General features: G+C 36.9%; 7 protein-coding genes across 10 annotated transcripts; 3 read left to right on the forward strand and 4 right to left on the reverse strand.

The window, feature by feature from the left end:
• Nucleotides 1-277: 277 nt before the first annotated feature.
• Nucleotides 278-1,449, reverse strand: LOC138934130 (apoptosis regulatory protein Siva). The gene is made up of 4 exons (XM_070297569.1): nucleotides 1,231-1,449; nucleotides 867-1,060; nucleotides 643-794; nucleotides 278-561 (listed from the first exon to the last, which is right to left on the reverse strand). The coding sequence occupies exons 1-4, from the start codon at nucleotides 1,346-1,348 to the stop codon at nucleotides 516-518; spliced, it is 510 nt and encodes a 169-aa protein (XP_070153670.1). The 5' UTR covers nucleotides 1,349-1,449; the 3' UTR covers nucleotides 278-515.
• A 170-nt stretch (nucleotides 1,450-1,619) lies between these two features.
• On the forward strand, nucleotides 1,620-3,276 carry LOC138933821 (MYG1 exonuclease). Of its 3 annotated transcripts, none has more exons than XM_070296844.1 (6): nucleotides 1,620-1,705; nucleotides 1,794-2,003; nucleotides 2,145-2,240; nucleotides 2,313-2,549; nucleotides 2,619-2,820; nucleotides 2,902-3,276. In XM_070296844.1, exons 2-6 carry the CDS (start codon nucleotides 1,885-1,887, stop codon nucleotides 3,259-3,261), a joined length of 1,014 nt encoding a protein of 337 aa, XP_070152945.1. In that variant the 5' UTR covers nucleotides 1,620-1,705; nucleotides 1,794-1,884; the 3' UTR covers nucleotides 3,262-3,276. The 3 variants fall into 3 exon arrangements, with proteins under 3 accessions (XP_070152945.1, XP_070152946.1, XP_070152944.1); XM_070296845.1 differs by having other exon boundaries at nucleotides 1,623-1,705; nucleotides 1,787-2,003; XM_070296843.1 differs by lacking the exon at nucleotides 1,620-1,705 and having other exon boundaries at nucleotides 1,773-2,003.
• Nucleotides 3,277-3,482: 206 nt separating this feature from the next.
• LOC138933823 (cuticle protein 18.7) lies at nucleotides 3,483-4,591 on the reverse strand. The gene is made up of 3 exons (XM_070296847.1): nucleotides 4,497-4,591; nucleotides 3,973-4,275; nucleotides 3,483-3,802 (listed from the first exon to the last, which is right to left on the reverse strand). Exons 1-3 carry the CDS (start codon nucleotides 4,506-4,508, stop codon nucleotides 3,620-3,622), a joined length of 498 nt encoding a protein of 165 aa, XP_070152948.1. The 5' UTR covers nucleotides 4,509-4,591; the 3' UTR covers nucleotides 3,483-3,619.
• A 362-nt stretch (nucleotides 4,592-4,953) lies between these two features.
• Nucleotides 4,954-16,356, forward strand: LOC138933824 (cuticle protein 2). Of its 2 annotated transcripts, none has more exons than XM_070296849.1 (4): nucleotides 4,954-5,037; nucleotides 13,108-13,326; nucleotides 13,694-13,953; nucleotides 14,207-16,356. In XM_070296849.1, exons 3-4 carry the CDS (start codon nucleotides 13,721-13,723, stop codon nucleotides 14,418-14,420), a joined length of 447 nt encoding a protein of 148 aa, XP_070152950.1. In that variant the 5' UTR covers nucleotides 4,954-5,037; nucleotides 13,108-13,326; nucleotides 13,694-13,720; the 3' UTR covers nucleotides 14,421-16,356. The 2 variants fall into 2 exon arrangements, with proteins under 2 accessions (XP_070152950.1, XP_070152949.1); XM_070296848.1 differs by having other exon boundaries at nucleotides 13,706-13,953.
• On the reverse strand, nucleotides 7,726-9,488 carry LOC138933825 (cuticle protein 2-like). Its single transcript, XM_070296851.1, has 3 exons — nucleotides 9,144-9,488; nucleotides 8,624-8,920; nucleotides 7,726-8,249 (listed from the first exon to the last, which is right to left on the reverse strand). Exons 1-3 carry the CDS (start codon nucleotides 9,153-9,155, stop codon nucleotides 8,112-8,114), a joined length of 447 nt encoding a protein of 148 aa, XP_070152952.1. The 5' UTR covers nucleotides 9,156-9,488; the 3' UTR covers nucleotides 7,726-8,111.
• LOC138933826 (cuticle protein 2-like) lies at nucleotides 10,422-11,800 on the forward strand. Its single transcript, XM_070296852.1, has 2 exons — nucleotides 10,422-10,509; nucleotides 10,925-11,800. The coding sequence occupies exons 1-2, from the start codon at nucleotides 10,486-10,488 to the stop codon at nucleotides 11,339-11,341; spliced, it is 441 nt and encodes a 146-aa protein (XP_070152953.1). The 5' UTR covers nucleotides 10,422-10,485; the 3' UTR covers nucleotides 11,342-11,800.
• A 2,316-nt stretch (nucleotides 16,357-18,672) lies between the features above and the next one.
• Nucleotides 18,673-24,167, reverse strand: LOC138934343 (uncharacterized). Its single transcript, XM_070297968.1, has 5 exons — nucleotides 23,929-24,167; nucleotides 23,065-23,520; nucleotides 20,277-20,363; nucleotides 19,353-19,995; nucleotides 18,673-19,035 (listed from the first exon to the last, which is right to left on the reverse strand). The coding sequence occupies exons 1-5, from the start codon at nucleotides 23,938-23,940 to the stop codon at nucleotides 18,842-18,844; spliced, it is 1,392 nt and encodes a 463-aa protein (XP_070154069.1). The 5' UTR covers nucleotides 23,941-24,167; the 3' UTR covers nucleotides 18,673-18,841.
• Between the last annotated feature and the right edge of the window lie 13 nt (nucleotides 24,168-24,180).

Genomic DNA, 24,180 nt, shown 5'->3' on the forward strand with positions numbered 1-24,180 from the left:
GTATATCTTTGATTTCATTATCATTTTATATAAAAAAAATATATAAAAAAATTAGGCTTTAATTTTTTTCTAATTTTATGTAAGTTATATTACATTAAAAAGGCAATATTATTTAAAATATTTTTTTTTTTCTGTAATAAGTTTATCATATATAATTCTAATATTATAAATAAAGATTAATCAATTATAGAAATATGCTTAATGTTTTAATTTTACATCTTTGTTAATATTTTCATATAATACGCATACACATAGAAAATATTTTATAGTTAACTATTAAATATAAAACAATATTCATGAAACATTTTATAATATCTTAATATTATTCGCGCAAAAATTTTGTAATAATTATAAAATTCTCTATATTCTCTCAATTACTATTAACAGCATATGATTCAAATAAATAATTTATACACCTATACACATCATAATAAGAAAACATTAAAATTATAAAAATATCAGATATTGTAAAAAAGCTTTTTAAAAAAAAATATTTTTTTTTTTCTTTTTGACAGCTATTGATAGCAGTTAAGGCACATGATTTGTTCTTCGCAATTATATCTGAAATGAAACCAATTTACAATTACAAATCATGCATAGTTGAAATTCTGACAACAGTGTATAAGATGGCTTTTAACTTACATAGATAGAGAGCAATTCTGACAGAATGTTTCTGAACAGCCAGCGCATGCAAACAGACAAGAAGAACATAGTATCTGGTCACAGTAATAGCATTTGCTTATTGTAGATTGATCTATCAGCCGGCAACATCCGCAAAGATCCATCCGAATATCCTGCAAGACAACAAATGTTACAGACTCATGCAAGCCAGGTCAAGTTATATAGCAGTCATATATACAACTCACATTGATAATCTTATTGCTAACTTTCAATTGCAATTTGTCTGTCAATAACATCTGTTTTAGATTAGATGTAGACTTTAATTTGCAAGGTGACAGTTGTCGCAGTGGAGGTAGATCTATAGAATCCATTTGCGCAGATGCATTCAATTTATACGAGAGTGTCTTTGCACCTGTCTTGAGCAGATTTAGAGTCTTGTCTAAAAAATTGAATAGGGACAAAATATTAAAGTGACGCAACAAGATGCATTATTATCAAAGTTGTAAATAGCGTGATTTCTTAATATAAAGAGAAAAATGGAAAGATGCGTATAGAATTGAAATTTGAAGAGAACATACATCATACATTACAAAACAAACATAATCTTACCGTAAACATCCTTCATTCGTTCATCTCTCAACACGCCGTTGTTCATCTGTTTTTGTCCCACGTGCACTTTCACCTGCGGTAGCAAATCCGCTTCGAAGGGACAAGGACGTTTCGGCATTTTTAAAACTAACGTTTAGACAATTTAATCAGTATATATCGCCGCACTATTTCAATATATCATCAGAGACAATATCCGACATTTTCGACGTTGGTTGAGCAGAGTCGTTTTATTTTCATTGAACAGTGTCGATAAGTAAATTTGGCTAAGTAATTCTCGTAGCCTGAAGTGAATATAGAGGGCAATATTTGGGGAAAATGTCAAGCATTACAAAGTGACACCTAGGAAATTTAATTTATTTGCGAACTGCGAACATTCTCCTCTGTCACGTTTTTCGAAGTTGTTCAAAGCACATTCAAGCCCAATTTAAAAGGATTAATTTAAAGCTTACTGCCCGTTTTGCTCCGACAGTACTTGGTGAGAATCAATGGCAATAAATCGATGGAATATATTGTCCGTTATATAACATCAGAACGTAATTTAGTATAATGATTGGAGTTTTCAGTCAATTATTAAGGAACACGCGTTCCGGTAGATTACCTAATCTTCTCCAGTGGAGGAAAACGTGTGCATTCGATTTTACGCTCAGAATTACAATGTTGGAAAAATCGGCTGTAAAAATTGGCACGCATGACGGCACTTTTCACTGCGACGAGGTGCTCGCCTGTGCTCTCTTAAAGTTGTTACCGCAGTATAAGGATGCTTCTATTGTGAGGTAATTATTTAAGACTCTTGGAAATGGAACTTGTGCTAACAGAATTAAAAGAGAAAATTTTATAATTAAAATATAATGGAAACAAAATAAATAGGATTATATTGAGTTACAGAATCTATGGGTGTCGCATTATATTTTTAGATCTCGAACTCCAAGTGTCTTAGACTCCTGTGATATTATAGTGGATGTTGGTGGAGAATATGATCCCTCCAGGCATCGATATGATCATCATATGAGGTATAATAATATTATGAAACACTGTTCTATTACTTTCAATACATTATAATATCTTTTGCTTTCTTGTATCAGGGAATTTCAGGAGACAGTGAGTAGTATTATGAAGAAACCAGGCTATGACTGGACAATAAAATTAAGCAGTGCAGGCTTAATCTATTGTCATTTTGGTCATGAAATATTGAGGAGTACACTTCCAGAGATAACAGAAGACAGAGTCATTGATGAGATCTTTAAAAAAATTTATGATACCCTAATTAAAGAAATTGACGCTATAGATAACGGTGTGCCGATGTATGATGCGGAACCATTGTAAGTATTTCTAACATTGTGTGCTACATATTGCTTTTTTTCGATATATTACATTACTATCTGTTTCAGATATCGAATAGTTACTGATTTAAGCGCGCGAGTGAGTAGACTTAATCCTCAATGGAATAGTCAAGATGTGAATATTGAGGAACAATTCGAAAAAGCTTTGGCGTTGGTTTTGGAAGAATTTCTGGAATTTGTACAGTATGCAAAAAACGTTTGGCTACCGGCAAGGGATATTGTACGACACGCTGTGGAGGATCGATTTAAAGTAAGTACAATTTTTAAAATATATATCGCATGCATTTCTCTAATTATAATGTTTAAATATAATGTAAAATATTTTTGAAAGATTGATTCGAGCGGCGAGATAATATTGTTGTCGCAAACGGTACCATGGAAGGAGCATTTGTTTCAATTAGAAAAAGAAATGAACATTTCGCCGTCGATAAAATACGCCGTTTTCGAAGCTGACGACAACTATCGGGTTCAGTGTATGCCGGTAGCGCTGGGCAGTTTCGTATGCAGGATGTTCTTACCGGAAGTGTGGGCCGGTTTACGTAACGATGCGCTTGTGGAAGCCTGCGAGATCGAAGGCGCCTCATTTGTACATTCTGTTCGATTTATCGGCGGCCATAAAACCAAAGACGGCGCATTGGCCATGGCGCGGAAGGCGCTCGAAATTGGACATGCCGCGCTATGTATAAATTGACGATATCTAGATCGATAACTTTCTTTTTTAGAATTTTTTTAAAATTATTATGTGAATTTTTTTAAATATATAGTTTAAATTAAATTTTTAAATATCACATTTATATACATTTCGCTTTCATTTCTCGAATCACGCGCGCGATATAGGAAACAAATTTTTATCTGTTAAATTGTCATACGCCGAGTATGATTGAACAAGGAACAATAATATAAATCGCATAATATAACTTAAAGATGGTTCATTTATTGTCAAAGATTCCTCAGATCCATGGTACGAATATCTTCGATTAGGAGATCAAAAGACAGATTTGATCGATATATATGCGCGGTATAGCCGAAGTTTTTAATAATTACACTTGTTAAGCAGCATTTCTGACAGTTTCCTGAGCATGAGCGGCAAAGTGCACAGCCTTAGCTTGCGCCACTTCGGGGGTGTCTATTACTCTGCCGTCGGATCCAAGTGGAGCGTAACCGTATAACACAGGCGAAGTAGCGTATGCCAAAGCTCCGTATGGAGCAAGTCCGACTGTTTTGGTAGCCTCCTGCGTGAATAAAAATAAAAAGAAATAAGGAAAATGACATAAATATACCAGCTCGCAATTTCATAGTTCGTATCTAAACACACGACATACAAGTTGTTTCTATGCAATTTGCCAATATAGTATAATTTAAATCGCTTGTGCAATCGTCTTTAAACGCGAATGTCTCGTACTTGGGCGTGAGCGGCGAGATGGGCAGCCTTGGCCTGAGCCACCTCAGGTGTGTCTACCACCCGACCGTCCGCGCCGATGGGTGCGCCGTACGTAATTGTAGGTGCATAAATGGCCAGGGCGGGTGCATAGCCAAGCGTATTCCTGGCGGCCTCGTAAGCCTGAGTAGCGAGATGCGCCGCCTTTGCCTGTGCCACCTCCGGAGTGTCTAGGATTTTACCGTCAAGCCCGAGCGGTACGCCGGTGTGATAAGCTAGATAAATCGGATTTGCGATCGCGATGGCGCAGAGCGCGGAGAGAACAATCTGCGAAATAAAGATAATTTCTATGCATAATCTTTTTTTTGAAAAATCTGCTGAATTATATAATTCGAAAAATATGGAAAAGTCGATAGTCGATTAATTAAGCTAATAGACAAATATTATTATCATTATGATTAAAGTTAATCAAATTAAATTTTTACGTGTAAGATGCTAGTTTTAAGGAGCTCTTTACCGAATCTGCCGTCAGCGGATATAGTACTTACGAGAACCTTCATGCCTTATCAGTGCGCTGCTGAATTACCAGTACTCGCCCTAAGGTATGCAATTGCTATGTCGTACCATGTGGAGACTCGGATCTCCTTTTATATATGTGAATACTGGTAGGGAGTCGTCGACCCGTAGGAGGGGACCACGCCCTGCAGCAAACATTACATCTCAAAGTGCTGACATTGACATTACGTTAATGAGACGCTGCCACCGTACCCGCCTGAATCTACTCGGGGCGAGGAGAGGGATGTTCTTCTCCTCACATCTGCAAACACATCGTCGAGGTCAGTTTTGCACTGTCGGCGCTGCTTCTTTGAATCTCTCACGTTTATCATCGTCAAGAGCGACCACTGACTGACACAAGGGTTCGATGTACCCTACCAGGAAATACGGCGCGGTTCCCAGCGAAACAAAAAATCGGCTTTTGATGTTGGGATTGCATGTGAAAGATAATTCGACTCGTAAATCCTTCTTTATTATCGCGAAAATTATAATTAATGGCTGTTCTTGCGGGGAATCTGTAACTATAACACAAATGTAAGAGTAAGTAAAATGTATGTAAGATATTTTTTAGTATATGCATACCATGCATATTTATGCAGCGCGCTAACGAATTTTACTGATTAACACGTTATTTTCGTGTAAGTATATTGTGACAATAATTTTGTGTAATAATAATAATTTAATGGCATGATAATATATATTTTCCCGTCTCGAATTGCACGTGTCATTCTAATTAATATTTAATTAATATTATTTAATCCTGTACCGCATCTATGAAATATATATAGGAAAATCTCTATTCCGGATAGGGTGAAAAATTCATCTAGATTGCATTAAATTTTTTCTTGCAAAATTTGATGCATCTATTTATGCTTTATATGATATAATTACGATAATACTAATAGTAGTATCAAATAATTCTTCATGGATAGATTTCTATCTTAACATGCAAAAATTTAAATATTTTTATTTAAAAAGTGGCAAGGTTGTGCGTATTGCGTATTTGGCAGAGGAGAGTTCCTCCCGTTCATGTTACCATAAATTACCGATATACTGAGAAATCGATCAACGGCCGTCCTTGCCGATATCAAAGCGAAACTGCCGAAAGGTGGAAGGGAGATCAAAGCGTGATCAAAATACTTATATAAAGTGCGACGTAGAAAAAGAGAGCGCTTATCCGCTAAGAATGAAGGCCGATCACGCGTCCTCGAGATCGAAAGATTTTTCTTGGATGATCGGAACAGACGGTACAGATTGCTCTTTGACGTAGCCGATATGTATCACATGCGTGATCGCGTCTTTTTACTCGCTGTCGGAAATTCCTCACGGATCTCAATTCCAAGGTCTCACTTCCTGATGAAACACGCTTTATGCGAGTCTCATGCATATTATCTGAATCGCTTAATAGCGCGTAAATATATATATGAAAGATAATTTCGAAAGACATTGGAAAAGAAAATACCATTTTACTAAAAATTGATAGTTTTTTTTTTTTTTTGGTGAAAATAAATAAATATATATATATATATAAATTTTTCAAATATATTAATTTTTTTTTGAAAACTTTATTTAGAAGAAAGTTTTTTTTTTAATATGGAGAGCTTAAAGCTTATAGAGTTATGTCTTGTTAATATTAAAAGATTAATTTTTATTTTATTTTTCATTAATGAAACGAATATAATAAATCATAACACTTCTGCAAGTAGTGCGTTGTATCAGTATATATTTTGCGCCAATGTAACATCGTTGAGCAATCGTCGAGTTAAAATGCATTTGCATTTAATGTATCGTTATGATTTTTTATAATTCACGTGTACATAAATGAAATGAATTCATAACCGGTTAATAATTGAAATTTTGAACTTCTAAATAATTGATAAAAAATTGTAAAAGGGCTATTTAAAAAAAAAAAAAAAAAAAAAAGATATTGTTTTGAAAATTCGAAAATTTATTGGTATATATATATTTAAAAAATATTAATATTAATATATATAGATAGAAGATATATAAAATATATATAGATAGAAGGTATAATTTCGCAACAGATCACATGATTTCATTATTTAAAATGTCTTAAAAATCTCTATATGTAAAAAAAAGAGAATAATTTTCATTCATTTTTATCGTCTCAAATATAGATGCGGAATTTTTCCTATACTTGAGTGGGCGTTTTAATAACGGATAGATCACGCAACGACTTAGGGGAACAAAAGCCCTTTTCCTTGGAATTCGAGATAATCTCGGCACGCCCGACGACCCTATTGTCTATTAGTAGTATAAGTGCACGAGGCACAATCGAGGCGAGTATCTTATAAATGCCCATTAAGCGATATTTACAATTAGTTGGCTAACTTGGCATATATTCTTTCGAGTATACGTAACTCGTGGGCCGAGATGTATCGATCTCGCGGCCATCCATAAATGCCGAAGATCGAATGATTATATGTCGTTAGTCGAATAGCGAATTCTTCGCATGTTAAAATAATTACAAGTACAAATTAGATAAGATGCTGAGATTCACCTATATGGAAGATTGCTTCATTGTAAGAAAAACCATTCAAAATTGATGGACAAGTAAAAGAAAGAATCTTTGATATCATATTTAAAATTAAATATAAATAAAACATAATTAAGATAAAATTGTATATCAAAGCTTTAATGTGTAAGATTGACTGCGCAGTGCAACAATTGCATTTGTCAAAATATTTGCATACACAATCTATATTTTTTTGTAGATTAAAAAAACTTATTACAATTGTAAGTAACATTTTAAAATATAGAGCTTAATCTCGGAATCATTTGCTTGAAAGAAACATGAAATGTTGCGAATCTTGAATTGAATTTGGCTGCGACATATTTGAAACGGTAGTTTGGGATGTACCTAGTTAAGTGATCGGATCAATCATTCCTCGGATTAATTTCGTGAGCGTAAAAAGAGAATGACGATGTCCGAGGCCGCAGGCATTGATAGCGAATGAATATATTTTTACGATGTAAATCATATTATAATATAAATTATCTTTTACAGCTAAAAGTAACATTCACAGGCAAATGAACAGTATTACCATAATATCAATTAAGATTTAATTGTGTTACATATATATTATTATTAATTTAAGAAATATTTGATCTATCTATAGTGTGTGTTAGTAATGAAATAAGAGAGAGAAATCAGACAAAAAGATGCTTTATACTTCTTATGATCTAAAATATATCTTCGATAACAGTAATCATGAGTCTTGTGGTCCAGTCTAAAAGTTACGATCAAAGCGAAATACGAAATGATTTATGATGCATCGCGAAACTTGAAGAGAGATTACACCATATAACGAACTACATAATAAAATTGAGAAACGCGTTCTTCACGAAACATACCAGTTTTATATTTACATTAAATTTTATCGGAGCGTATCATATATTTATATATCATCAATGCAATGTAAAATAATTAACGGTTACACCGTCGTGTTTCCTTGATTAATAAAATCAGTAAGCGTCGTTAGTAACCGTGAAGAGCATTAGCATAGGCGGCAAGCGGCAAGATGAGTGTGTCTAGTGTGCTCTATTTTGGGGGTGTTGATCATCCTGCTGTCGCGAGACCAGGAAATTTATGAAGCTCCATAATAATGATGATCATAATTCTGCGGATGATCCTTGCCGACAGGTGCCGAGGAAGCTATGTGATTGTAAGCCGCCAAGTGCGCGGCTTTCGCTCGGGCCACTTCCGGCGTGTCGACCACGCGACCCTGAAGACGAAAAGAACGATAAAGAAATAGTAGTGATATATAAAGTTTCATCTATCAACGTATTGTCAAATTAATTACTATAAATTTCGTTGCCCAGAAAACGCAAAGTAAAATTAATTTAATAAAGATAAATATCTTGCGGAATTAGTAGTATAACTTAGTTTTTTTTTTGGGGGGGGGGGGAGACTCGTGAAAATTTATCTAAACTTAATACAAGATTTATATTCTACATACATACATTTTCTATTGGGCATTGTAATGAACGCTTATCTCAATATCCTTTTCATTTTTATATCGATTTTAACTTTGAATCTATTAATGCAATTCTTCAATTGTAAAGAAATATCGATTGGGCGTATATGACAGAACCTTACTTCGTGATCTAACGGAGCGGGTGGTCCGTGATATCCGTGTCCGCTATGATACATCTCATGACTGACCGATACCGGCTTCGAATATCCATAATAATTCGGATTTTTCGCGTAGGAAGCCGGACCGTACGGAACTTTCGCGGCAGCTTCCGCCACGGCGGCTAGATGCGCCGCTTTGGCATGGGCTACTTCCGGTGTATCCGTAACTCTACCATCGTGACCTATAGGCGCGGGTGGTCCATGATATTGATAATATGTCGGTGTAGCCGAAGTTATGGCAACGACGACTATCCAGATAATCTATGAATGTAATTGATATCAATTATTAATAATATTTTAGCAAAGTTAATCTCTGCAGATTTTTGGGAAGGGTCTTTCAGCCATTCTCATAGCTCATGAACTTCATTGTAATTTTAAAATTTATTTGATGGGATAACGGATGATGATATAATAATATGTAACTGATGATTTTTTTTTTGACAAATTCTGCTAGAAATTGTTGTAGCACAAGAAGATTACTTACCAAGGATTCCATTTCTAATTGTGTTCAATCTTAGTTGGAATGTCACTTTATAAATATCGAGCGTGAAATGCTCGGTTTATATACAATCGACGATTTAATCTTACCTAACATCATCACTCCCTCCATTCTAATACGAATACCGTTCAACTAACATTTGTATAAGGTGATAGTTTGCTTTTTGCAAGATGCACATTTCTCGATATTTCTGCATCGCATCAGCGGCGCGAAACTGTCTCGCAGCGATACAATTTCTCGATATAATGTAACAACTATTTACACATCTTACACATCTTACACATCCGTCTAATCGTTGATCATTTACTAGATCCTGCAACGAAGGAATCAGATTAGATATATTTAATTACTCTTTATGTGTTGTCTTCAAAGTAAATCGCGCAATTGCTCATTAAGTAATTAGACGCAGTATCTACGTGACGGAATTTTCAATAGCCTTCAATTCAATATAATAACCGCAGATCATTGTTATGGTCATTAGCGCAAAGAAACTTATGATTTTCGTCATACAATTTTCATTATTTAATTATGGTGAAAAACATTCATATTGATAGCAATTTTAATTCTGAAGATATATCGAGATATTTTCTTCAATAGAATTAGAGGCGGTATTAAATAAAAAAAAAAAAAATAAATAAAAATAAAAAAAAAAGGTAAATATTAAAGGTGATATGAAAATATTATTTGTCTAATAGTATATAATTTTATTAGATAGATGCAATCTATCTATTTATTAGATATTGTAATAAACATTTGTCTCATAATATTTTTCTTGATTTATATGAATTTCAATCTTGATACTTTCTTCATTCATCGATAATCAAAATCGACGAATATTCGATCGATCTCGATCAAAGTGTTTCTATGCCTTTGATACTTTTTGTCGAACCAATTGTACAATATTGCTCGTTGCTCGCGTTTTCGTTGACGCAATCATAATTTCGCTCTTACTGGCATTCCAGCCTCCCTCTCTTTCTCTCTTTTTCGCTCACACACACACACACACACTCTCTCTCTTTCTCTCTCTTTCCCTTTCTTTCATTCTAGTTCTCTTTCTTGCTACGTTCTACAATATTTCAGTTTCTTTTCTAGTTCAGTCAAGATAGCCCCTTTGATGTATCTCTATCTCGTTTCTTAGAATCGAATAGAAAAACCAGCCTTCCCCCTCGCGTTCCTATTATGAAAATCAAGCAAGGCCTGCGTCTACGTTTCATTTACGCTGTTTAATACTGACGTAGAGATAGGGATAGCCTGTAGTATTCGCGCTGGCTATATAAGGTCTACATAGATCGATCGAATGGACAGAGATTCGCCTCATCTCGGATAGATGCGCACAAGCATGAAGTCCTTCGTGAGTATACAGATATTCTATCCTCATTTCTCGCATATTAAAGATCTCTAATAATTTTCTATTTAATCTACAAAAAGAGGGTTCTTTTTCAAAGAATAATAAAATCTAGATCAAAAATTCTGTTTGGAATTACCATATCATTGAACAATTTTTCGCCTATCTAATTTACATATCTAGGTGATCCTTCAACAGAATCTTCTTGCACTTATTGAATATTAAAAATTTGCGCTGGGTAAAAATTTCTATTTATCCCTGCTTTATAAAACTCGCGAGCACGCAACGATTTAGATCCTTTGTCGGTATTTTCTATCATTTTACTTACCATCTGTTCATTATCGTTACTATTTGATATCATTACTACTTAATATCAGCAAACTTGTGTAATTAAGTCCCTCTATAATCTCTGCCCGTCCAGATCATCTTATCGTGCCTTTCATTGTCGGCGCTGGCCTTGCCCTCGTATACGCCTTATCAGGCATACGGGGCGCAAGCCGGACATTATCACGGACCCCCGGCCCCACTGGCCCCCGACGGTCGAGTGGTCGATACACCGGAAGTGGCGCACGCCAAGCAAGCGCATCTGGCGGCATACGCGGCTGAGGCAGCCAGAGCGGCGCATCACGGCGGATATCCCGCGGACGGAAGTTACGTTGACAATTACGTCGGTGCCGGGTATCACGGACCGCCGGCCCCGCTTGCCCATGACGGGCAAGTCGTGGATACACCGGAAGTCGCTCATGCCAAGGCCGCGCATTTGGCCGCCCATGCCGCGGAGGTATCCAAGATCGCTCGTCTATCACATCTCAATCCTTATACGCATGTTAACTGGTGAATTTTCCGTTGATGAAAATATTACGGAATAGAGATATGTAAATGGTATCAGTGTATTATCTCTCTTAAATAGAATCGGTGCATTATCACTGATAAGCAATGGTTTCGATTATAAATTAAGTATAGCAAATGATGAAATCTCACTGAGAAAAATTAGTTGACGAGAAGATGATTTTTCAGTGAAATCTTACTGCCATATTTAGTGAAAGAGCAAAGTGTGAGTGTTTTCACTGAAGATTAGTGAAATACTCATTGATCTTCGGTGAAAACTTTAATCAGTGATATTTTCACCGATTTAGTTTAAGAGAGTAGAGCTTATTTGTATTCATAGTATAAAGGAGAATAGAGTGGCTTCGAGCGTACCTCCACGATAAATGTAAAAACGTCACGTGTGCGTATACGAACCATAAATGTAATCATATTACAATTGCAAATAAAGTATAATATATTACATGAAACGATACGGAAGTTTCTCCTTTACATTATACAGGTAAATCTCAAGGATATCGTGAATAGATGACTTCATTAATGTAGCGGTATGTGTAAAAAAATGATTGATTAATTATATCCCTTTTCTTTTTGTCATTTTCGTTCCTTGAATAATTTATACAGAGAGCGCGAATAATTTATCTCGCAGATAACATAAAGAGTTTCTCTCGCAGTTGTTGTCCAGTTTTGCAGCAAAGAATGCTGGCGATGTGCTAAGATCTCAGTCGCGATAGAGGTACACGAGTTCAGCTGTCAACCGCGAGTGATCGACACGTGACTGGTCACTCTGTCAGGCACGACTAAACGCCTAAACACTCTCGGAGATTGCGTTGGTGACAAATGCGCAATTCCTTTCAGATCAGCCGTACGAATAGGGTTCGATCGATGAACGAGGTGGTCAATTGCGAAACTGCGTCCATTCTAGTATCTGAACAACTATTGTTATTGTTACCTCGTGACACACTATCGTGATTGATTCGACACGCGTGGATAAATAATTCCGTTAATTGCGTTATATGATTCGCGATAGCGCTTCAAAAATGTAACATGATATCATAATCATAAATTACTTGCTGTTAGAATCGTAAATAATATTGTTTTATATAAAATAGATCAATAGATTTCTTTACTTAATGTTGTGAAATATAGATCATTTATTATTTCTCTTAATCATATGATTATTAAACAGTACAATTACTGAGAAATTTATTACGTTAATTATATTAAATATTTCTAATAACAAAAATTATGCATCGTATCTTTTAATTGTCAAAGATTAAAAATTTAGAAAGAAAGGATATTAAATTTTTAAACAATAAAAATTATATATATATAATGATAAGAGAGAGAGAGAGAATATTTATATTATTATGTTGCATATAATTATATGATATGTAAAAATTATTCCTCTATTATATATATTTATATAAAACTTTTTTATATAAAATATATAAAAGACACACATACAATTGTTTCCCTACGCGATGCATCAAATTTTCCGGTACAGTAAATTTCTAACTCTCATTTGTTAGGAGACAAAGCACTGTTGCATCATATTGGAAAGATTCTTATTAAACCTCGTTGCTCCTTGGCCCCGTAATCATTTTGGCAAGAGCCAGAGTCGCCGATGATTGCAACTTGCATCCGCGGATAACTTATGACGTGCATAGAGCTCGCATAGCTCCCACTTTTATGCGCGACTCGAGGTTGCGGGACAAACATATATATATATATATATATACATCGAGCGTCATTGTTAACATACGTTAAATGTTACAGGGCAGGGCACGTGTCATACTTAAGGAGAGCATTTCTCTGGGTGTGGTTGTACCCCGCGCCGAGGTAGAGGGGCATCGTACCCCCTATAAATTGCACCATGCACGTTGATGGCAGTTATAATCTAAACGCACATGTCGATAGTTCGAGTAGTGCCGAGGATCTAGGCAATATCTTTTCGGTGCATACGCAGCAGGACTCTCCGCAATGATCGGATATCTCGTGAGTACCATTGATATCTCGTGAGTATCTTTGAAATCTCGAAAGAGATGCGGTAGGATATTTTCGCAGATTACTTTAATATTCCGAAATATTTTTTCTCGATTTCTTGTATTTCTTATCCTGATATCGATATTAAATAGCTGCAAAATTAATTTTATTATCAATCTTATCAACATTGATATTCATCGTTTAATGACTATGTTCAGCAATCGTTTGTTTCATCTAATATTATTAATAATTTTATTAATTAACATTTATTAATACTTATTAATATATTGATTATTTTTAATATTCTTATGTTGTGGGAAATTTATTATATATAATTAAAAATGAATATTTTTTAATACAAAATAATGAGGATTAAAAGTTTATATTGTAGATTCTCTTCTTCGCAATGTCGAGCGTTATTCTAGCGGCTCCACAGTGGTACGGGCCTCATGCTTCTCCAGCACCACTGGGTCCAGATGGTCGCGTGGTGGACACACCGGAAGTCGCGCAACTGAAAGCTGCTCATTTAAATGCCCTAGCGGAAGCTAACGCGCGTGCGCCGAAGGGACCAGGATCGGCTGGTGCTTACGCCGGGCCTAATGGGCCCTATGCTTCCGGAAATTATATTCCGCATTACAGGTTCGTTTCCGACAGACATTTCGATCTAGCTCTGATTGCGAATTGATTTTTTAAAAATCGCCTTTGTGGATTTTTGTATTTAAATTCAATCAAATTACACAGAGCTTTATCTTCTAACTCAGCGTCAATTATTCTTCTACATTTTATCGTCATTATTTCCTTTATCTAATAAGAGAATTAATTCAGTTAGTTTATTTGTTTCCAAATTGTCTGAATTTTTTTTTTTATATCACAATTTCCTTTTATCATGCAGCGGACCACCGGCCCCATTGGGCCCAGATGGTCGCGTAGTTGACACACCCGAGGTTCAGCAAGCCAAGGCCGTACATTTCTCTCTTTACAATGCGGAAGCGCAACGCGTGCCGGCCGGTCCAGCTAATCCAGTCGCCGCCGGCGCCTACGATCCGTCCTGGAACAACGGCGGCTATAATCCCGCTTGGGACAGTCCGGCCAGCAGTTACTATTAATTCGCAAGCAGAAATCGGATCTCAAAACGACCCATGACACGCACTCCCGCTCGTTCGATGGACGTCGATGTGAACAACGAAATCGATCGATCGATCGATCGCGCTAGATCACTCGAGATCCTCGGTCTCCTCTCTTAGCTACCTCAGAGAATTGGAAAAAAGACTAAGATATCATTATCTACCTCCCGAACGGTGCTGATGTATATCCCTATCTGTATTTTCAGCGCCGTTTTTCATATTTCCCATTTATCACGCGCGAGATTACTTGTATCCGGTACATACACACATATATATATATATATATATATATATATATATATATATATATATATATGATGGAAAGAAATACATGTATATGAGATCGAGCGGCGTAAAAATAACTACTTCCTGTTTTTGTCCATACTTTGATCCGTTTGATTTTAATGAGAGTAATATTATTTAATTTTTAATTTTTATATGAGCTTGAAAGCTGTCGAAACAAATTTTTTCAGAAACTCGTTCTATAAATTTGTATAAAAACATTTGCGTTGTGAATGTATTAATCCCAGCTTGTCATTACAAATTTTAATATTCTCGTTTACAGTCAATTAATTTAATATTGTCATACCGTCATTTAGATCTGCTTCCGCGAAAGCATGCGACATGGAAGATCGTTATCTGTTGCACATTGACTTCGTCAGGCATGATTAATCGCGTCCTTGTTAATGGTTCGAACTATGCTGGGATAACCACACACGACAACCGCTTCACATTATTTCACATTGTCAGTCGTAGATGACCGGTTTCTCCTCTCGTTATCTCTTAATATACGTATTTTCATCGATCATTCGAAAATTATTATTATTAATTTTTTATACAATTTGTCATTAAGCATTTAGTTATACTTTCTTATAGCGTATCAAAATCAGCTGACTATTAGAAATTCGCTTTTTATCTCTATTCTTTCCAATTATCTCAAACGCTTGTTATATATGTATTATCTTTTGTATTAATTAACAGATTAATTATATAGTAATTAATTGTAGAGAATATTGATAAATTCAATGAAAGTCATTCTTGGCGTGTCGACGACCCAACCGACACGCTTGGTTACAACATCGATGGTCTTCGATAAATGATCGGCGACAAGTAGAACTGCTTACTGTGTTAAGTTTGTGCGCCGTGAGATACTTGGCCTTGCCTATGGCAATCTTGGAAATTGATTAGTTCAATGTGCACCTAGTCAGAGGCTACTAATTCAGATATTATCTTTGCGTGGGTACCGTTTTGTTTCCGCCACACGATTCGCATAACACTTTCTGTCCTTTATTTTTTGTTGAAAACTCAACACATTGATTCGAAAAATGAGAAACTTTTAATACTAATATCTTTTTTGTTTCTAGAGATTCTTTGACTGACTCGATAATATCGGAACACGTTACACTTTTGACTTATTTTCTCAGATTGAGATTTTCTGACGTGATTAAATACATATCTCATTTAGAATCTCTCATTTCTAGCCTATCAACGGACGTGTTCATCCTGTCATCGACTTTTGATTTGCATTATAAGTGTACTCGTCATTGTTTTCGATAGGATTTCCGTTGTCGTATCTGATTCCGTTATGGATGACATTCGGTTTGAGCACTCGCAAGCCTGGCCGTGACAGTTGCATATGCAATCAAATGTGCAGCCCTGGCGATCTCGCATTTATGACCATACCGTCGCTGACATATAATCTCTCAATTATAAAATAAATTACAAATTATACATTATATTAAAAATTACATAAAAAACCTTTCCAATGGGTACACCTTAACGTTGGTGGAAGGGCTTAGTAGCTGGAAGGTTTAGTCTGAAGGAAAAGCTAAGTATTCAAATGCTTTTACAACATTGTCACATTTTAATATATCGCGAATAATGAGTTGCGTTTTCGCTTGATATTTCGTTTCGATAAGCAGTTCTTTTGTGTGATAAATATATTTTTTTTTTTTCAAAAACAAATATATATTCAATAATTATTTAAATTTCTGATAAAACCTTTTTCAAAAATATATACGTTTCTTTAAATGATAGAATATTTTGTTGCTGTGAACATCGTATTTATCATATTTAATAATTTTTGCTTACTTTTTTGCCAAGTTATTATTTTTCCAGCATATTCAATTGGGATGCATTAGTATTCTCGTTGATTCGCCTCGGTGTTTTTTTACACGACCATCTTTCTCACCGCAACGCACAAATGCAACGTACGTTGAACCCAACTTTTCTGCGCTCGTAAAATACGCCCGATTCACGGACGACCAGCCAAGCTTACGGATTACTCGACGATCCCTTCAAGGTAGCCTTCTTACTATCCGCTCATCATCTTCGTGGCTTCGGAAGTTGTCATCTCATTGTTCGAGGAGTGAATCTTGGCAAACGCAAAGAAAATTAAAATTTTCAAGGCCCGAAGAATAATCTTGTTTAAAAATATTTATCATTTTCTTTAAAATTGTAGTGTATTAACTTAAATTTCGCATGCAATCTCCAAGGATATTGCAAATTATTTTACGCGGTTATTTCGTAATTTCTCCTGACGACATTAAATTAGATTAATATGTCGCTTTGAGGGTCGGCGAGGTGGGTCATTACGAGGAAGATTATGTGATCTTGCTCTCATTATAATACGAATCGACGCCGATCCGAACTCATAAGGTGAGATGAAAGAGCTCGGTCAATTGTTCGCACCGACCGATCATTGCGCAAATCCTCTCGCAAAACGGGGGTCTCGTAATACATAATCCCCCGGTAATACGTAACGAGTTACCATAAACCATGGCTCGGATATTCTGCGCAGAATTCGTCGATCCAGTGAAATTTTTAATTTCTCTCAACTGGGCGTATTATATCGTTCAAATCTCGAATCTTTATTATCGAGGCCAAAGGCCTGAATAAAAGGGATTTTTTCGCATGAAAATTTCGATGAGAGATCATTTTTCCCGTGTGTGTAAAGTATGGTCGAAACTCAGATGATGTTTTAGCTTAGCGTGATTTCGCGAGTAAATCCCATTTCAAGTTCTCTAATTCACTAAAACTCGCGTCAATCCGCTTTCGCGTTTCATCTCTCTTGCATCGATGGATATTCCACATCATAGACGAGTTACGATTCCTGACCTTTCCATGGCGCGGTATGCCGAATCACGATCCTCGGAGTCCGTTCTCGAGGGGAACGAAGCTATTATTCCGCTCTCTCATTCGTTCTCACGTCTTTCGTACACCGGTGACCTATGTGGCAACATCCACAACTGTAACGTTAGATGATGATGTTTCCATAAGATTTACATGATATTTCTCGGTTCCCAGATTTAAATTGTGATTAGTGTCGTAAATATTACGTCTTTCTGGGAAATACAAAAATGCATCTCACAATGCATTTTTTCATAAATACAGATATCGTATATTTAGCATTACAAGTTTTAATATAAAAAATATATTTTATCATAGAAGAATATTTTATCACGTCGTATCTCTCTCGTATAACGTGAATCCCAACATTTCTTTCAAATCAATAATTTATATATAAACTGCGTAAATTTGGTACGATAAATCGATTAGCCGATTGTATATTGCATTGAACATTGCACTTCTTTCTTTCTCTCGACGACCGACTTTTCGCTTGCATAAAATTGTGCGCACGCAGTCGTACGGGACGATTGTTACGATATTGTCTCGCGGTGGTGCACAAAACGTAAAGCTTTCCTAATCGGTATCCCACGATGATCCGGTCGCTCCCTTCTCGCTCTTCCGATTTCTATCTCGATTAAGACATAAGAATTACATCACGTGAGCCGCGATTTCTTTCACGAGAGATACCGCGTTTCGCGGAGAAAAGAATCTAAAATTGATCACATTTATTTACATCTCAATCTTTCAAAATATTAATCTTTCTCTCTATTTTTCAACGTCACAATTAATTACAAAGGAAACTAATATAACTAAGCTTTAAATTTGTTGAAATTAGTTAATCGAATATTTGTATGCATTCGATGCACAATAGACGATTTGTATTAGAAATGTTAGTCATTTCATGAAATGTTCTTTGTAGTAATAATTAAGATTTATACTGCTCGTCAATTTACAAAAACCAGATATAAAATTTAATATAATTTAACTAAATATTTGTTTCAAATCCCTTTAAATAAAAACAATTTTATATTATAAAAAGAAAGATGAGGGAAAACGAGGAGACAAATGTTCAGGTTCGTCCTTCCATCGAATCTTTATTCAGCAGTCTTTATATATCACAATTATCGGGTGTTTGAAGAAAAGGCACAATACAAGTATTTGCGATGAACATATAGTAAGAAAAAAGTGATTAAAAAGGTGAATCTAAAATAAAAGTCCGTAGAAAAGAGGAAAACGATTTATTAATCTAGAGTATGTACAGATTCGCGCCAGGATCAGTAGGTTCCTATCAGACGCTGGGACTGATAATGCTGAGGCTGGTAACCCGACGACGGATTGTACGCTTGTTGCGTGGCGTAAGGCTGAGTTCCAGGATACGAGGATCCTGGAAATTGTTGGGAAGCACCGTAATGTCCTAGATTAGAATTGTAGTTGACGGGAGCGGGACCGGTCGACGATCCAGAATAAACTAAAATCACACATAATGAAACGTTATAGAAAGTACTTGACGATTTAAAGGAACAAGATAGAACGTGAGAATATATAATCAACAAAACTAATTAAGCCTTCATAGAATAGAATTAGCCTTTAATATTATAAGAATTTATTACATTATTTCTATCGATTTATTATACTTTCACGTTAAGGCAGTGTCTGAAACTTTTCGATCTAATCTGCCAAGCTATTAAATTTCGAGATCTTGTTAAGCTGACGAGAGAGCGGATTGTACTCTACGCGTCTTACACACCCTATACGCGACAAGTCATCAGTTCTCTCTCGTCTCACCTTGACCCTGGTCCTCGTTCGGATGAGCACTCGCGTGCTTGTAGGCCCGAGCCTCGGCCTCGGCGAGCTCGGCTAGTCTGGCAGCCTTGAGGGCCGCCACTTCCGGCGTGTCTACGACCGTCCCGTCCTCGGCCAACGGCGCCGGCACGAAGGTAGTGGTCTTGGCGGGTAGCGCGTAACTCTTTTGGTCCACAAAGTTTGCCCGAGCGTCGTATTGCTGGAGTTGCTGATAGCTAACTGGCGAGTAGACTGGCGGTGCCGGCACATGATTCGCCGTCTGATAGATCGGAGTAGGTCGTTGATAATCGCCGGCCTGTCTCTGATAGGGCACTGCCGTAGATTGAACGGCCGTTGGATAGCTGTAAGTCGGAGACGAGACGCGCGGATTGTAACCGGACGGCTGTTGCTGATTCTTCTCGTCCTGGGCAGCGCGGGCGGCGGCTCTCGCGAATTCGGCAAAGTGCGCGGCCTTCGCCTGCGCCACTTCCGGTGTATCGATGACGTTTCCGTCCTCGCCGACCGGAGCCGGTGGCGCGAAGCTCGGGGCGATCTGTTGGGATTGAGGGTGGATCAAGGGACTCCCGTACGGGGATGGACCGACGTACGCGGCTCTACAGGTCACCATTGTGGCGAGTAGGAAAATCTAGGAGAGAGAAGATTAAGAAAGATGCCGATAAATATTTACTTCGTGTGAAAAAATGTGTACTTTTTATTTTTTATGTACAATTACCTTTCTAGCTGTTTTTTTTTTTTTTTTATTATAAAAATTCCTAGATTCATTTTAATGATCGTCAATTTTTAACGCTTACGCGCAATCGATTGTTGAACCATTGTTGCTTATCGAATCATTGAGTCACTCGATCGACATTTCTCGCGATTACTTTCGATTAACCTTTCACTTTCCTTTATCCCGGGATTACTTACCAGGCCTCTCATGATGGTCCAGGGTCTTATATCTTTCGCTGGGCTCCCACGCCTTCTTCCTGATAAAAAAAAAGAGCGCTGCTGCCTCTGTCAGTATTCGCTCTCAGGACTGAGGGACCCGGGCCGGACGTCGGTTCGGCGTTTTATGTTTCTGAAGAACAGCCAGTCGGTACCATTTATAGTCGCGTTCGTCCGTCCCCTCCCACGTGGACCGATTACCGGCGACCTGGAGGGAGCCAAAGAGGTGATCGGCTAACCCGGGATGTTTGCTCGGGGATCGGAAAAGGGAAGGCTGTCTCCTTCTCTCGTTTCTCTCTTTCTCCCTTTCGCCATCGGTGACCTTGACATTTGAACGGGGTTCCTGCACTCGTGATCGGAAACGTATCGCGGCAGCTAATAGTGCACTCTATTGCATTTTGATTGACAGACTTAAATTGCAATCGATCTTTCTCGCGTGCGCGCGACAGACCGAAGATATTCGTTCACGGAATTAACGTCGAAAGATATCTCGATTACACGGGTTTCCTTTTACGATATTTCTTCTTTTTTCGCGTCGACCAAAATTCTGCGGCTGGAATTTAATAACGCATATATTAATTCAATGTTTCATTGTCCTTATCGCGTTATTGAATCAAAGAACCTCTATTTTTCACTACACTTCGAATGAATCTGATTAAATCGCGTCCACCGATAGAATGGACCACGCGATATTGAGAAACAACAAAGGTGTATTTGAACGTTAAACGACTTACCAACCCTGAACAAACGACTCGAAGGACTCAAAGTCGAAGGACGAAATGCGTTGAGAATGCATTCCCGTGATACAAAACGCATTGCTGTAATACATTTAAGGCATATACGGATCTCTGCAATAATTTTATATAAGATGATTTCAAACATATTCGTCGTATAAATCTTTTAAACGTTTTTTATTAATTATAATCTTTTAAATCAAAATATTCTAATTTTAGTTTATAATACTTCTATAGTTATAATTCTATAATTAAATTATAAAATATTATATTCTATTCTTAAATTAAAATTCTATTCTAGTGTATAATTATGTAGAAATTTCTATTTAATTTTTATATAATGCAATAGATTTTAGAAGGTCAACCCAGAGAGATAATTTTAATATCTTCTATAAAGACGTGTGTTTTATACAATATATCGAATATGTATTGAATAGATCCGAACACGACGTATGCAAGAGGTGTGTCGCGCAAACCTTTGACATCGCTCGATATAAAAACTTATCGTACATTGCAAAGCGCACCGGTAAATGCGAACAAGCAAGGTGACGCGTTACTGTCATCGTAGGAGGGGCCGCGCCTTTCCTCGCCGTTTCGCTCATTAACACCCGTCGTTACTTCACTATCACACGGCTTATCAATCTGCATCGTCGCGCTCGATTGGATCGACGAATGATTTGTTGCGACCACCCCTGAGTCGTTCGTTCGACGAGCGAGAAATATCGATGTTACGAAAGTGACAGTGTGACTATTATTGCGCGGGATAGTCATCGCGGCGCAAATCTTACCGCAAAGCGGATAAAATATTTTTGCTAGCTTAGATTGGGCAGATTTCACATTGTGCGATTCGGTGAAGCGCGAATGTCGCGTAATCATTCGCGGAAGAAAAAGAAAATAACGTGTGTGTAACACGAGAAAGAGCAAAGCGGCCGATACATTTTTTCGATAATTCTCGCGAAAAATTCATCATTGATTACATGCGAAGGAGCTGCCTGCCAATGTTACATAGGCCATGTAGCGTTTATGAGGTGACCTAGAAAATCACTCATTCGAGAAATGACCGAAAATCGTGCGCAACAAATCTATTATCGTCATCGTTTCTCAATGATTATGTCATTATTATATTAGCGAGATTACATATATGCTTGGCAACATAAGCGGTTACAAGAAACGTTCGTCGTAACATTAATAGATACAGATATCGAGAGATTGAGATGAGCATAAAAAGTTTATAAAAATGGCAAGCGCGTTAATAATAATTTTCACTCACAATAAGTTCACTTACTAAATTTGTAAAAGGCATATTCCTAAATGATTGCGTTTCATGAATGGGATTGCAACGTTTCATTGTGGTGCAAACAATCTTTCCTGAGATCAAAAAGTCATCGTCTCATTAATGGCATTACTTTATCACTTTGACAGCTCCGCATAAGCTTCGATTACAATTACGATATCACGGTGTATAAAAAAAATTTGCTCTCTTTTCATAATCGATATTTAAATGTCTAATTAGGTATGTATTCTTCGTGCGACGACACCAAACTATTATATGAATAGTTTCGTTATGTAATTCAACAAAGAGAAAAGAACGATTGTTTACGAAATAAATATGTAGAGAGTTCTAAATTTTGAAAAAAGATTTATAATTTATATGGTATTATAATAAAATATTCTCTGTATAAGATACGCCTGTTAGAACGCAGTTGCATAGCATTTGTCGCTAGTTATTGCATCTTTGCAAGTTTTTACGCAAATTTCGGAAATGAAATATTTGCTTTACAATTAGCGATAGTATAAAAAATGTATCGGAATATTTTGCAAAGTATATTAATTAATTCGAAACTTCGTATGAGTCAGAGAAAGTCTCGCAAGGACATCTTCGAAAAAATCTAGCTGTGATTCCTTAACGTACAATAGGAGAGCAATAATTGAAATGAAATACTCGCAGAATTACGCCATGCCAAATTTATTTACATCTCAATGTTATTGTGCGTTTTTTTCATAACAAGTTTAATTCAATGGATATAGAGACGAGCGATCGGCGCACCGTGACCCAGAAAGACGAGCGGTTGTTCATAAACGGCCGATCTCGCGGCCTCGTGGCTGAGTTTCTCGTTGATGTGCGCCGCTGCGTGTTCCGCCTTGGCGAGGGCGACTTCCGGCGTGTCCACGACGCGCCCGTCGAGCCCGATCGGCGCCCCGGGCACCAGTTTCGTCGCTACCGCGACCGGTTCCACCAGCTGGGCCCCGCCGATCACGGCCACGCCGTTTGCCGGCGCGACGTAAGTCAGCACATCGGCCGATCTGACGGTTTCCTGGGCCAGATTGATCTTCTCGTTGATGTGAGCGGCCGCGTGCTCGGCCTTGGCCAACGCTACTTCCGCGGTGTCCACTACCCGGCCATCTAGGCCGATCGGTGCCCCGGGTACTAGCTTGGCGTAAATCAGTGATGGACGAGCGAAGGCGCAAGCCAGAACAGCGGAAAGAACGATCTGAAAAGTATATCATGAGAGGAGAGGAAGATTTATTTTTTGTATATTAATATTATTTTTTTTTTACAGAAAGTTTTATATTTTATTTCAGATCTTTTGTATTTACTTAAGCAAGTTCTGAGAAAAGAATTGTTTAATTATCGTTTAATCTTAACACAAATATACTGTATGCATTAAAAAATTAATTAATATATGTTAATCTAAAATTGTTTAATGTTTGGTTTATTAAAAAAAAAAAAAATAATAATAATAATCTATTCACGTAATCCAAGCATTTTAAATAAAAGCTAATACAGGAACATCAATTTTCATCTGACGTCTCTTTATTTTAATCGCAAACGACACAATATAAAATAAAAAAAATATACCGTAATATTTTCAGAATTAAAATCTTTAATTTATACTCACAAAAACCTTCATGTTGAATGGAATCGCTTAGCTCCTTTTTAGCGCTACCGATGATCAGTACTCGCCAAGGTGCTCGGATAATATGTCCTGCACCCTGTCCAATGCCGCTTTATATATACCCCGTCGGAAAAAGAGACTTTGTGCCGAACGCTTCATGTTACCAGGATATGTCCATCGCAAGGTATACCAATCGGTATACATCTGACATTGACGACCATCGTCGTCTCGCTTTCATTCGTGTGATTAGCGTCA

This window comes from Polyergus mexicanus, unplaced genomic scaffold (genome assembly GCF_030449975.1).
Source record: "Polyergus mexicanus isolate NDT 795.1 unplaced genomic scaffold, iyPolMexi1.0 SCAF_6, whole genome shotgun sequence".
Taxonomy (NCBI): domain Eukaryota; kingdom Metazoa; phylum Arthropoda; class Insecta; order Hymenoptera; family Formicidae; genus Polyergus; species Polyergus mexicanus.

Bases quoted from the DNA above. Each gene is read 5' to 3' on its own strand.
- LOC138934343 (XM_070297968.1), bottom strand. The intron at 19,996-20,276 runs GTAAGTAATCCC...TCTCTCTCCTAG, and splicing joins GGACCATCATGAGAGGCCTG to ATTTTCCTACTCGCCACAAT. The intron at 19,036-19,352 runs GTGAGACGAGAG...GTGTGATTTTAG, and splicing joins GAACGAGGACCAGGGTCAAG to TTTATTCTGGATCGTCGACC.
- LOC138933826 (XM_070296852.1), top strand. From the start codon at position 10,486: ATGCGCACAAGCATGAAGTCCTTC. The intron at 10,510-10,924 runs GTGAGTATACAG...CTGCCCGTCCAG, and splicing joins GCACAAGCATGAAGTCCTTC to ATCATCTTATCGTGCCTTTC.
- LOC138933823 (XM_070296847.1), bottom strand. The intron at 3,803-3,972 runs GTACGAGACATT...TTATTCACGCAG, and splicing joins ATCTCGCCGCTCACGCCCAA to GAGGCTACCAAAACAGTCGG.
- LOC138933824 (XM_070296848.1), top strand. The intron at 13,954-14,206 runs GTTCGTTTCCGA...TTTATCATGCAG, and splicing joins AATTATATTCCGCATTACAG to CGGACCACCGGCCCCATTGG.
- LOC138933825 (XM_070296851.1), bottom strand. The intron at 8,250-8,623 runs GTAAGGTTCTGT...TTTCGTCTTCAG, and splicing joins CCGCTCCGTTAGATCACGAA to GGTCGCGTGGTCGACACGCC.
- LOC138934130 (XM_070297569.1), bottom strand. From the start codon at position 1,348: ATGCCGAAACGTCCTTGTCCCTTCGAAGCGGATTTGCTACCGCAGGTG. The intron at 1,061-1,230 runs GTAAGATTATGT...TCAATTTTTTAG, and splicing joins ACGAATGAAGGATGTTTACG to ACAAGACTCTAAATCTGCTC. The intron at 795-866 runs GTGAGTTGTATA...GTTGTCTTGCAG, and splicing joins TTAGCAATAAGATTATCAAT to GATATTCGGATGGATCTTTG.
- LOC138933821 (XM_070296843.1), top strand. From the start codon at position 1,777: ATGATTGGAGTTTTCAGTCAATTATTAAGGAACACGCGTTCCGGTAGA. The intron at 2,550-2,618 runs GTAAGTATTTCT...TATCTGTTTCAG, and splicing joins ATGTATGATGCGGAACCATT to ATATCGAATAGTTACTGATT. The intron at 2,821-2,901 runs GTAAGTACAATT...TATTTTTGAAAG, and splicing joins CTGTGGAGGATCGATTTAAA to ATTGATTCGAGCGGCGAGAT.